This window comes from Anas platyrhynchos, chromosome 2 (assembly GCF_047663525.1).
Source record: "Anas platyrhynchos isolate ZD024472 breed Pekin duck chromosome 2, IASCAAS_PekinDuck_T2T, whole genome shotgun sequence".
Taxonomy (NCBI): domain Eukaryota; kingdom Metazoa; phylum Chordata; class Aves; order Anseriformes; family Anatidae; genus Anas; species Anas platyrhynchos.
The window spans coordinates 87873375-87886078 of NC_092588.1; the positions used below are offsets into that span (position 1 = coordinate 87873375).

At 43.7% G+C, this 12704-nt stretch overlaps 1 protein-coding gene and 1 long non-coding RNA gene across 2 annotated transcripts in view; one reads left to right on the plus strand and one right to left on the minus strand.

Moving 5' to 3' along the window:
• Positions 1-1680: 1680 nt before the first annotated feature.
• Positions 1681-10915, minus strand: LOC119715770 (uncharacterized). The gene is made up of 2 exons (XR_005263181.2): positions 6150-10915; positions 1681-2254 (listed from the first exon to the last, which is right to left on the minus strand). It is a non-coding gene; the product is annotated as an uncharacterized lncRNA (long non-coding RNA).
• A 114-nt stretch (positions 10916-11029) lies between these two features.
• Positions 11030-12704, plus strand: part of MYO10 (myosin X) — a 163704-nt gene continuing 162029 nt past the window's right edge. Inside the window, exon 1 of the mRNA XM_038173950.2 lies at positions 11030-11214. Within this exon, the coding sequence (XP_038029878.2) occupies positions 11194-11214 (21 nt within the window). The 5' untranslated portion in view covers positions 11030-11193. The remainder of the gene's footprint in view (positions 11215-12704) is intronic.

Genomic DNA, 12704 nt, shown 5'->3' on the forward strand with positions numbered 1-12704 from the left:
CATTCCCTCAACACCAAAAAGAAACCCATTCTGATGAGAGTTTTAATGCAGTAGAGACCTTATTAATTACAAAACCCTCTCAATTTGTACAAACTGGGAAGACTTACATTGAATTTATGCTCTTACAGACTAATCCAATCCCTTGCTGTGTCAGCATAGCACTGCACTTTGCAGTGGATCTGCACTGTTACATTGCACAGGTTAGGGAGCAGCTCACAGAGCTAGAATAGGAGCAGAAGAATCCCAGAATACCCACAGGATCCTAGAGTGCAGCTCAAAACCTTCCTCTTCAGGGGAAGAAGCTCCAAGCTGCCATGCAGAAAAAGGGTATGGTTTGAGCAGAAATGGAAAGATTTGCCATATCCATGAAGCCGTGTACTAACAAGCAGTTGCAGACTGAGACTTGAGCAGCAGTTTCTTTGCTGAAATTGGAGACACTTTCCCAATTCATGGCTGTTCAGCATGCAGTCTAGCTATTTGAACTTGATTTGTCCCTCATTTACATAGCTGTAAATCTTTGCACATTTCCAATTAGATTGCAGGAGTAATTTCCAATTAGATAAGAATAGCATTAGGTGTATTTCATAGAGTGTTTTCTACTTTACATGCTTATGACACAAAGGATTTGAAAATTAACATTTTAGATTGCTCATACATGTAGATCACTTCAGATTTCTGGGATTTATTACTAAACAGTAGTTAGGTGTTTTAAGGGACATCTTAGGCAAGGTCACTGTCACCCAATCCAAATTCAGTAAAGATTTAAGCACAAGCTCACTTGATGCACCTGAAAGATCATGCCAAACCAGATGTGTAATGTGAAGTGTGTGCCTGTAAACCCCTGCTCTGATTGTCCATTGTTGCATGTGCACAGGACTTCCTGATTTAACAAGAGCTTCAGCCGGTTCCAGAAGTGCACTTACATGGCAGTGGTTTGGAAATCAAGGGTAACTATTAGCAACAATAACAAACAGTTAGAGGCGAATATGGGAGGAATAAGAAAACCCTAAGAGTGCTTGCCCAGGTTTCTAGCTTGTGAGCATCTTGAGGGCTTTTTTTTTTTTTTTTTTTTTTTACTGCATGCATAACTAATCTGCTCAACTATTTGCAAACTATTAACATATTACACTTAAATATTGCAACTTTATTTTTTTTTATAGTTACTTCAACATGTGTCCTTTTAAAATCACTTAGACTATTAAAGGATGATTAAATGTCGCTACATGGCGACATTTAAACTAAAAACTAAAAATATATACTTCTTATGTAGGACTGATTTTGACTTTGAAGCTGGATCACTACCTCGCAAAGGTGAGGCCAAGTACTGGGAAAACATAAAATGACAGTTCTGACTGAAGTGCTCTGACGAGGAGAATCCTTACTGTTCCCATGTGCCAGGTATTTAGTGCAGCATGAAGGCAGAAGAGGCCTTACAAATGCTGTCCCATTGCAGCAGTGCCTGTGTCACACAGTGGAAATGTTAGGATCATTTGGGCTGCTAGAAGGTCCCAGAAAACATCAAGCACAGTGGAAGGAGAAGGTGACTTTCAGTAGTTTGAATTATTTATCTCTGTTCCCTAAGGGCAGGTGCTTTCAGAACAGTAATTCTGCCACATGAGTAGTAGGAAAAGTTGAATTTCTAATCCAGCTAAAAAGCTCAAGTATAAACACAGCACTGAGCACGAGATGTTCAGCCCTTTAATATATCTCTTCCCGGGAACAAAACAAAAATAATGGCAGGTGTGTAAAAGTAGTGCAAGAGAAATAACAGGAATTTACGTCAGAGAAAGGATCTGAGAGCAGGATAGTTCATTGTAAAGAAATTTCCCGGAGTGGTTCCTTGGCTCTGCACCTCTTTCATGTTTAGATGAGATTTGTCTGCATCCATGGCTGGCAAATCCCCTCTTACCCTAGCAGGGTGAAGCGATGACTTGCAAAGCCAGTCCTTGGCCTGACTGGGTGTGAAGAGGAGAGTATTTAAGCGCGGCTGAGCCCCTGGTTGTTCCCTGTCAGAAAATCTCACTGGTGGCTGGATAACTTCATGAGATGTTATCTTGGTCTGCTTTACAGACTTCCAGCTTGAGAGCTTTGCTGTCCACGCTTCTTGGTGTTGTAACAAATGGCAACTTGGCCTGGAAGCTTTTTTTTTTTGTAAAGAAAAGAGAACTTCCCTGGTTCCAGGATTATTGGCTCAAAACAGGTCCCAAACCACAAGTACTTCAGTCATCAAGTGAGTCAGTATCCTCTGAGGATGCTATTAATAACAGGAAAGACAAAACACACAACCCTAATTTAGCACACATTTTGTTCTTACCAATGGTCAGCTTAGTCTTTTGATTTCTGTTTTTATGCTAGCTTTCTACCGAGAAGGGATTCACCTATTTTTCTGAAAATAAGAGGAAACTTTCTCCCATCACTTCTAGCTAAAATCTAGACAAAAGTTGATTCACTAGCTTAGCCTTCAAAGCTGAACTGTCTACCCATTTTCAACTTGTAAAGTTTATTTTTCTCTGTTATCAGCAAAGGCTGCTCTAAATTTAACCATGCATTTTTATTTTTGGTGCAGACAAAAAAAATCCTCCAGGTTTCCTGTCAGTCAGAAATGAAATTGAAGATTTCTGCTGTGTTAGCCAACTTTGACCTCATAATTTAGACTAGATCAGACTTCAGAGACAGACTGCCAAGGGTAGCCCGTGGTAACTGTGTAACTCTGGTGACTCTGTCTGGGAGCAACACCATCATCCTGCTCACCCTCAGTGTGTTATATCCGACAGATTTTGCTTTAGATGATTTCCCTCCATCTCGCTTGATTCTGCTGGGATTTTCACATGAGTATGTCAGCCTTTGCTTCCTCCAGGGAAGAGGTTTCCATTTATTTTTGGAGTCTTTAGACTTAAAGTAGAATTTGTGCTGAATATAGAAGTAATAAGCTGTGTTACAGTTTCTAGAAGACTCTGGGAAGGTTTTGAGTAAAAACCTCTTGTAAAGATTCAGGAGTTTTCTAAAGGAAAAATTACTGATATTATAAATGGAGCACAAAACCCACATATACCACATTGTTGTATTCAAACTTCTGCCCACAAACACAAAGAAACTTTCCACTTGTGGAAATCTGAAGTGGTTAGAAAAAAAAGAAAAGAGAAAACGAGGTCATTAGTCACTAAATTCCACTGTAACTAGAATTCCACCTATTTCCAGCAACTGGGCAGTAAAACCATGAGGTTCTGGTAGTTCTGGCTGTGTGTCACCACAGGTGTCAACTGCTTTGAGAAAGAATTTGCAGAGTTCCAAATGCAAGTTATTTCCCAAATTCCCTTCTGAAAGTGTGTTGGAAGTAAGAGGCTCAATACTATCCCAGGGTTTAGTGGGTGATATTGGTGGCAGGGGAATGGTTGGACCAGATGATTTTGGAGGTCTTTTCCAAAGGTAATTGGTAACTCTATGATTTTTGAAAAATACTGATCTTGCAACCCTGTTTGTTACTCAAATGTTAACAATAGTGTTTATGGAATTGTTCTGTGCTTTATTTTCTATTTACAGATTACTGCTGTATCCTGTGCAAATCCTGTAATTCATTGAGTAAGAAAAGAATGAGCATTGCTACAGTTTTATGGGTGTTGGGGGAATGGTATACAGTAGAGCAATTGAGATAAGGATCAAGGGGAACAGAAGATATGCTGTCATGTGTGCTTTAAAGAGCCTGGAACTAAACATCACTATAATGTCTTTTCAGTCTATTAATTGTCATATGTTGCAAGTAAACACAAACATCAAATACCACTACAGACAGACCGCATGCCAAGAACGTAACCAGCATTGTGCTTGTTTCCCTAGCTTCCTCTAACATCTCAAGTTGAACTGTATAGTATCTGTGTACACAAAACAAAGGCTTTCCTATTTCTAAGTAGGGACACAAACTACCTCAACAGCCTTTGATTCTATTCTGGGACAGCAAGCTGATGTAGGCCAGGAATTTTGCTTTTGTTTGTACTAAAGGAATTGCAGGTTCATTCACTTGAATGTGTCCAGTAAATAAGCAAACCTATAAAGTTATAATTCCACCAAGACCTAACTCTTCCTAAAATTGTTAATGAGTAAGATACCAAAGCAAAATTAATGTATTTGGGCAAAACTTTAAACTATCAAAATAGAAAGTATCACATTAGTGTAATTATAAGAAAAAAAAAAAAAAAAAAAGTTTTGACCAGAAAAAAGTAAGGTTTATTAAGTTACAAAGGTGTGTATGAAATGATACAATGATGAAATTTCATTTTTGTATTATTAAATTCAGTTTTTAACACACTTCATGAGAGCATCCTCTTCTAGGAAGTGTAGATTTGCAGCATTCTGTGTGTCTTAGTAAAATAGTGTGATTGACATTTAAGCATTCTCAGGGTTTGTGGGAAATTCTGTCTGCTTTAAAATTAATATTGTTTTCTACTGTGCTATGATGTGATTTCTCGATTTCAAATGCAGGAAGGAATGTAGGGTCAAGGGGAAGTATTTTACTTATTGTGGCAGATGCATGGAAAGAAACTTCTAACAGAAGAATGCTGATGGACAGTATTAATCATCCTACAGGCTGATAATATCTAAATATTCGAAAGGCATAAACTTTCCCTGAAGCACAAGGGACTGTGAAGACTGTTCCTCCTGGATCTTTGAAGGTGTGATCTGGTATGGGGAATAAATGCTAACAACAATGCAGAGCTCCCTTGTCTTTATACGCCCCTCTGTTGCAACAAAATTTGTTTGTGAGGTATTTATCTGAACCTGGTCAGAATCAAACTTTTTTTTTCTTTTTTTTTTTTTTTTTTTTTTTTTCTCTCAAGACTCTTCTAAGAAAACAAAGTCAAAAACCCAAGCCAAAATAAAATGCTTGGATCAGTTTCCCTATCCCATTTGCTGCAGTGACCCATGGTGGCACAACGGCCACGCTACACAAGCAAATAGCGTCGAGGAATAGCAGCGTATCCACAGAGTGAAACATCATGCTGAGGACCCATTGTCCATCTTAAATGCATTCCAGGAGGCTGCATTTCAGACTAGCTCTAATCCAGCCCTATGTCCTGAACACCCTTTAGTTGGTGAGAGTGTTTCTGGAGCTGTTTTTTGCTTACTTGCATGCTCTGGGACTGCTCCCCAGTGCGAACCAAAGCATGAGAAATGGGAGAGACCTGATGCAGAGCTACAGTGCTAAGGTAGGCTTACCCTTTGCATGTATTACAGCTGAGGGAGTGATAAATGTTGGGGATACAGCATGGACATTGTTTAAATTAGTCTGACAACACAAGTGCAAAGGAAGCCTCTGATTTGTATTTGCTGACTGAACAGCTGCAGTGGTACAAGAGACGATTGGCCCTTGCTGTGGTTTGCTGCCTTTTTACTGAAGATTTTTCCTTTCATTGCACAGCCAGCGACAAGGAAAGTGTGGGTGTTCCTTGTTTGCCTCAGTAGAAATGAGGATGACCTAGTTTAAATTGCTGTAGGAAGTGTTTTGAAGCAACCTGGATTGCATGGCACTGAAACAGCAGAAGGTGCCCTCGTATGTCCCATTGCTGGGCTCTGCTCTGGTGATGGTAACCTTCAGAGAGGGGTGGCAATATTTCATGCGGGTCTAACTACTTGATAAATGAACTTGTGCATAAGCTGTGACTGAGGGGTTTGAATTTTAAGTTGCTTTAAACACACAGCTTTAAAGAGGCTTTCTGGGAGAAGGCAAGGAAGAAATATATTCACAAGCTGATTCAGAAGGAGATAAGAAAAACTTCAATTTCTTTTTATCCTTTATCCTTATGTTTTCCCACTCTCTTTATCCCTTAGATGATTCTAACCTTTTTGATACCTTTTTTCTGTCACTCCTGTTTTTCTCCCATCAGATGTTTCTATAGGATAAACCAATGCACTTGTACAATACAGCTTTCTCTGCTGGTATCTTCTGTAAAAACTCTTTTCCAAGCCAATACACAGAGTTGTGTTAAAATGAATAGACTACAAGAAAGATTATAAGAGAAGAGTTAAGAGAAGCTGGTAAGGAGGAAATGCAGCTGTGATCTTAAATGAGATGAAGGGTCTATGAGGCTAGGACACACAGGGGGGACAGAAGCTGAATGCAGGGAATAGCCAGTCACTAAGAGTGGTAATGTTACCTGATGGGCCCAGAAGGAATCAGGTCATCTCATCATCAGGTGAAGGACTGAGTGAAGTGGCAGGTTAAGTATCAAAAGCAGGTGAGAGGAAGGCTCTGAAAAGGCAACACCTGGGGGCTGAGTAGAATTCAGCAAACAGGTGAAAATATGGGGAGCTAGAAAGCTGTCTATCTTGCTATGTGTGTTATCACCTGTTAAACCGAGACATGGCTTGATGTCACTGGAAAAAACAAAGGTTGGATTCTGTGAAGTTGTATGTTAAAGTCTTGCAACAGAAGCCACTCCATTATATGGAAAGTAAAACTCAGAATCTCCCAGGTAGAGATGGTCATAAATTGTATTAAAAAAAAAAAAAAAAAAAAAAAGTATAAAAAGGGAGGGAGGGAGAAAGAAAGAGGGAGAGAGAGAGAGAAAAAAAATCATTGTGAGGATTAAATGCACTTAATGCCCCTTGCTAGACCCCAAGCTGTCAGGGGTCTGTCATATGTGTTGTCATATGGAAATCCAGCTCCATGAAAAGAGTTTTGGATTTGTGTATCCCAAACAGGGAATGAGCCTGTAGTTTTGGACATGTGGTCAGCCCAGCAGCACAGAAGTTATTGCATCCACAGTGCCTGTGATTGTTGTGGGACATTTCTACAGTTGCTATTTTTTTTTTTCTCATCCAGAACTCCCCCAAAATACTCACACTGAAACTACAGCTAGGGGAATTAGGGTGTAAAAATGTCAAAGTGATGGAAGGAGCTGTTATGATCCAAAAGAAGGAGGGAGGTTGAAGAAGCCAGGAAAATGTCTCCCAGCTTTTTTTCTTCATTCCTGTTGGAAGCTTGTTTACACAAAAAGAAAATGTTGAAATTTCTTACTGTTACAGTAGCTATAAATGAAGCTGTGACAAAAATCCACCAGCTCTTACTCCTAGAGGTTAATAACTAAAGTTCATATGTGAACATGAATAATTAATTTGATCTATTGCTTGTCGCACTCAAGGGCTAGGCTCATCCTGGCAAGATGTAGTTCCACATAACAGGACCTAATGCTAAAATAGCTGGCATCTAATGGAGTTCACAACTGTGAGGCAGATCCTTAGCTCCCAGAACAGTGTGAGGAGAGAGCTGGCTTACTACAAACAGGATTCAGAAAAAGATGAAGGCTCTCTGGTCCAGTTGTTGGGCATTCATTTGAAGAGAAGCTATTTTGAAAACCAGGACTGGTGCCTGGGACTGGCTTTAAAACCTACGAACACATTTGTGAAGGAGTTCTGATGAACAAGAATGCATGGGATTTGTTTCTTTTTTTTTTTTTTCTCTGCACAGATCATGACAATTTTGGCTGGAACAATTTTTTATTTCACTGTATCCTTTGAGAGCTGTCAGGTAGCAAACCATGCTCTGTGCTAGCTGGCTGCATGTACATTGTCAGCCACTACAGAAGTATTGGCTTCTCCAATAACGCCTTGCCCTTGAACTCTGAGATTTTGTTGGATAATGTCAATGCCAAACATATTGTACACCATAAGTGAGTTAGCTGAAACCCAACTGCAGCTCACGAGGGCAATTGCAGCCCCAGAGAATAAATGTAAATAGTAATTAAAGTCCTTTTTTTGGATAAGTTTAAAGAAACAGGAATTCGTACCAGAAATACAGATCAGATGCAAAGCCACTCTGAGTATGCCACAAACAAAGACCCTATGGGGAAAAATCTGAGAGCACATTTTGGAGACAGTACTGGATGAAATGAGGCCTTGAACTGGGAGCAAAGAAATGCACTGCCTCTCTCTGGTGAGAAGAAAACTTTAATTTAGGCTTGTTTTAATTAACAAGACTGAATTAACCAGATCACCATTTAATTCTTTGACTGAAAACAATCTGCATGTCCCACAGAAGGGTGGCAGTGCTGCAGGGTGAGGTAAATAACCTACTTCCAGCCTAGCCCATAGGGAAAGGCAAGCTCCTCAAGAGTGTGATTCAGAGGGAAAGCTTTTGGGCAATAAGCCTGTCAGGCATGAAAAAACTGAAATCTGCTCACTTCAATGATACCACTGTGGAAAAAAGGCAACTGTAAAAATAAGGTTAAAAAAAAAAGGCTATAAGGGGTTAAAAAGCTTTTTGGTATGAAGCTGACTTTGTGTTATGGTTGGGGCAACTCAGCGAGTGCTTATGGAACAGGGAGTGGGACTTGTCAAATGCACAGAAATGGTCATTATGGACTGTAAGACACGATAAAGATGCTGGGCTTGCAACAGAACAACTTATCTGGTTGCATATACAGTTACTGTCATGGCCCCGAGGGCGCCACCATCCCAGGCCCTATAGCAGCCCCAGGGGACACCCCACGCTCCTCATGCCCAGACCCAGGGAGCCACCAGCCCTCGAAATGCTGTGGCAGCTAGCATGGATGAGAACAGGGGAAAAAGCTACTGTGAGAAATGGATGTCTGGAATTTGAACAAGCATGCTTGAAGTAGTGAATGAGTTAAGGGCTTGCTGGGATGTAATTATGTCTATGAACTTTATAATAAATGCAGGTACAATAAATCTTTTTTAAAAAGTCCTACAAATTTGGTTTGTGGAAATTCCCTGTGAAGAAACATGGCTCAGGTGAAGCCTATGATTTATAGGTAACTGAGCTGCAGTCAATACTTTGGTTTTGCCCCCAGAGCAGAAACTAAGAGAGCTGCATGTTATGGGAGATTTCCACTAGTTGATAGAGTTAGGAGTGGTTGAAATCTCTTCTACAAGTTTAGGGTCTTACAAAAATTGTAGCTGCTAGGATTGCATGAGAGCTATGAGAGAAGGAGTTGTCTGTCTTTTGTAGGACATTTTGATCAAATATGGGGATTTCAGCAACTATTAGTAGAGAGAAAAATAGTCAGAAATGCTGAGCAAAGATGCAAGCTGATCCATGTAGGACAGTGAATTTAAGTGAGGAGTACTGCAACAGGCTGGTAGACTGGCTGAGAGTAAAGCTGGCCCAGCAAATGACGAAATTGTACCGCATGGAGCCAAGGAGACACTGGTGGTTAGGGCCTGGTGAGCAGCCACCCCACGACTGACCACCAGCGTGAAGTGGAGAGACCTTCACGGCCAGCAAGGAGGTGTCTCACCAGGGCTTAGAGCTGAGCCCTCCGTCCCTTCCTGGTCCTCGCTGGCTGAAAACTGAGCCCCCATGCATGTGAGCAGCTTCAAAAGGAAGTAATTTACCTTAGGCACACAATCAGTGAAGGAATTTCTGCCGATTAAATGAAAACTGGAGCAGTGCGGAACGGCCAAACCCTCAGATGTTCATAGATGTATGGAGTTTTCTACAGCGTATCTGTGGGGTTTTCCAAATTCCAAAACAATTGTATAAAATCAGTAAGAAACCAGTTTGGGGTCATTTTCAGCACTAGAAAAAGAAATGCTGTGTTTCAAAACCCCTTGCTTTCCTATGAAACACAGATACTAGTGCTTACAAACTGTGAGCAGGACGGATACAAAGAATAAGAAAGGAAGTAGCTTGGTGGAGCGACAGCATAAACTGCTTGTCCCCTTCCCTTCTGCTCCCCAAATCCCTCTTCCAATATCCTTCCTGTTCAATCCTCTTTGCATTTGTTCTAAGAAAAATCTTAAGAGTTCTACAGTATTTTGTAATACATTCACGCCACAAGAGGAAACTCATTCTTTCTGTGATATATTTTTAGGCTGCAAAAATCTGGTCCTATTCTATTGGTAATGGCTTCTTGTAATTTACTGCAATACTGGTTTAAAAAAACACAGGCTGCTCTTATTGGATGATAGATTTAAAATCCCCTGGAATTTCTGTGTTGTTTTTCTTTATAGACCTTAGTACGTGCAACACAGTAGTCAGACATGCGCGTTACATTCCAATAACGTGGTGTCAAACAAAGTACTCAATGAGAAGTCAAAGTAACTTGACAAAATAAATACTCCTGATCTGACTCAGCCTTCCCCAAATTAGGACTTGTCTGAGTGGGGAAGCTTTCTGGTGTAGCAATCATGGAAAAAAACTGTTCCCCTGGAGTAACATTGGGAGTGCAGTAGTTTGGAATAGAGTTGCAGAGCTTCCACAAAGGGATTTACACTATATTATCTACAGCGGAGCAACTACTTAGGCTAACTTCACAGAGTTGGTACTGTGTAGACAGTGAATTCATGTGCAGTCCTCTGCAAGCCGTGAGTCTGGAGCAGCTGTAGGAAGGCATGCACTGTGTACCTGGGTGAGGAGGTGAGGGGGACTTGCAGTTAGTGTGTCCCCCCTGGGGGGCTGCGGGGAGTCTTTAAAACTTTACAAAGATGAGTCGCAGGCTCCTGATTACTTCTGGCGTCCAGGGCCGGTCTCCTGTGCCGCAGCTCACACGCTCCAGCTCCCAAAGCAGTGCTAGGACCCGCCCGAGAACAAAAGGCAGCTCTGCCTTGACTTTCTTCGCGGCTGGAACTTGCCGTTCCGCACAGCTCTTCCCGTAAACACAGATAAACGCTTCCACGCGTGCATCGTGCATCTGCCCCGCAGGAAGGCAGGCGAGCACAAAGCTCTCGGAGCCCAACTCCGCGGGGAGCGCCCTGCCCGGGGGTAGCCCAGCCCGCAGGTAGACGCTCCGCAACGGCGACCCAGCGCTGCCGGCCACTTCTGCCCGACGACGACGGCTTTCTGCACGGCCCCTTGTTTCAGGGGGGCGGCGGGGGGCACCCCTCAGGAGCCAGCACCTCGCGGTGGGGATGGGGATGGGGACGGGGGCGCGGCCGGTGCCAGCTCCGCCTCTGCCCCAGCGCCGCCGGGCCGGGAGCGGGGCAGGAGCGGGCGGCGGGAGCCTGCTTCCTCCTCCTCCTCCTCCTCCTCCTCCTCCTCCTCCGCTGCGGAGGGGGCGGGCGGACAAAGGCTGAGGGCTGCCGCCGGGCCGGGGCGCGATGGAGCGGCGCGGCGGCCGGGGCTGAGGCTGAGGCTGAGGCAGGGGCAGAGGCGGCTCGGTGGTGCTGAGCCGGGCCGGGGCACATGGTGCGCGGCTGGGGCACGGCGCTGCGCACCCGCGGGCGGGCCGAGGGGCCGCCATGGACAACTTCTTGGCGGAGGTGAGCGCGGGGCGCTGGGCTCTTCCTCCCCTCCTCCTTTTCCTCCTTCTCGTCCTCCTCCTCTCCTGCTGTGGGGTCGCTTTGTGGGACCGCTCACGGCCCCCCGGTGGTGGCGGTGGGGTCCCGGCTGTGCCGCGGGGTGGGCAGGGGGCTCCGTGGGGGCACGGCGGGCCGTCCTTTCGGGCTCCTCGGGAAGGGGTGCCGGGGACAGGAGAGCTGTGCCGGCGGAAAACGCCGGGGAAGGAGGACCTGGAGGGAGATGGAGCTTGCAGCTTGCCTCGTGGGTCCCGGCGGCTTCGTTGTGCCCGGCGAGGGGAGCACACCAAAGACGCTTTGCTGCTTGCTCGCGGCAAACGCCGAAAGTGGAAACTTGGGTCCTCTGCTGCGCTAAAGCAGCTGAATTTTGCACGGCGCTGTTTTAACGAGTCGTTACAACCTGCCCAGCGCCAGCACAGCCTTGTGAATAAAAGGTGTTCGCCACTACTGCGGCCACTTCTGCATGCGCGTAGCTTGCGACTCGATTGTGACTTCCAGTGATTGCGCCTTCACGATTATTTTAGTCACACCCCTTGCTGAAGTAGTTGTAGTGTCCAAATGTTAAGTGCAGGCCAGGCATCTGTTTTCCGGGGCGGCGATTAAGCTGCAAAACTGTCCCCTGCCCTTGTGAAACAGCTGCCTCGTGCTCTCTGTGCTGTTTATGGTCCCACAAGAAAAATAAAAATAAATAAAAGTGCTGTGTTTACCGGAATAGTAATTAGTCAAATAAAAGGAGCTCATACACCTTGCTGCCTGTTACCTTTTCATTTGTCAGACAACAAAAGTTCTGCCAAGTGCAATAAGAAGGAAGAAATGCAGGATTAACTTTCAAGAAGCCTGAGTTAAGCAATAATGGATTTTTTTTCCCTGTAGAAGACGTTGCCCTCGTCTTTCAAAAGCTTGCAAGCCATGAGCAATGTGGTAGTATTAGCCGAGCCTTGCAAAATTAATCCGAGGAGTCATTCGCCCTGACACAAAGTATGGTAGCATGCCCTACATAAAGATGAAGAAGAGAGTTAATGGTTTTGACTCCCCTATTAGCCAAAATTACTTGCCCCAGGCAAAAAGCAAGTAAATTTTGCCCGTCTGTGTTAGTATTTCAGCATATATTTATGGTAATGTGTGGTTGCTGCATGCAAACTTTGATCTTTCTTAAGAACTCTTGCTCCCTTTCAACATGTTGATATTACTTTAAAAGATCAGTAAATATAGCACCTTGACTTTAATCTGCATCCAGAGCCCCACCTATAAGTATAAACATTTTCCTCTCCTCGCACTGGAGCGTATGGAAATTGCGTATGGAGAACATAACATACACAATAGCAGAAATGCAGTGGGCCTGACCCAGCTACCACAGAAAAACTGGTGTTGAAGGTGCTGGGTCGAGACACGAGCTGGCTAATTTAATTTGCGTGAGGCAGACATCCTGCAGCTGCTCTTTATGAAAATATTTA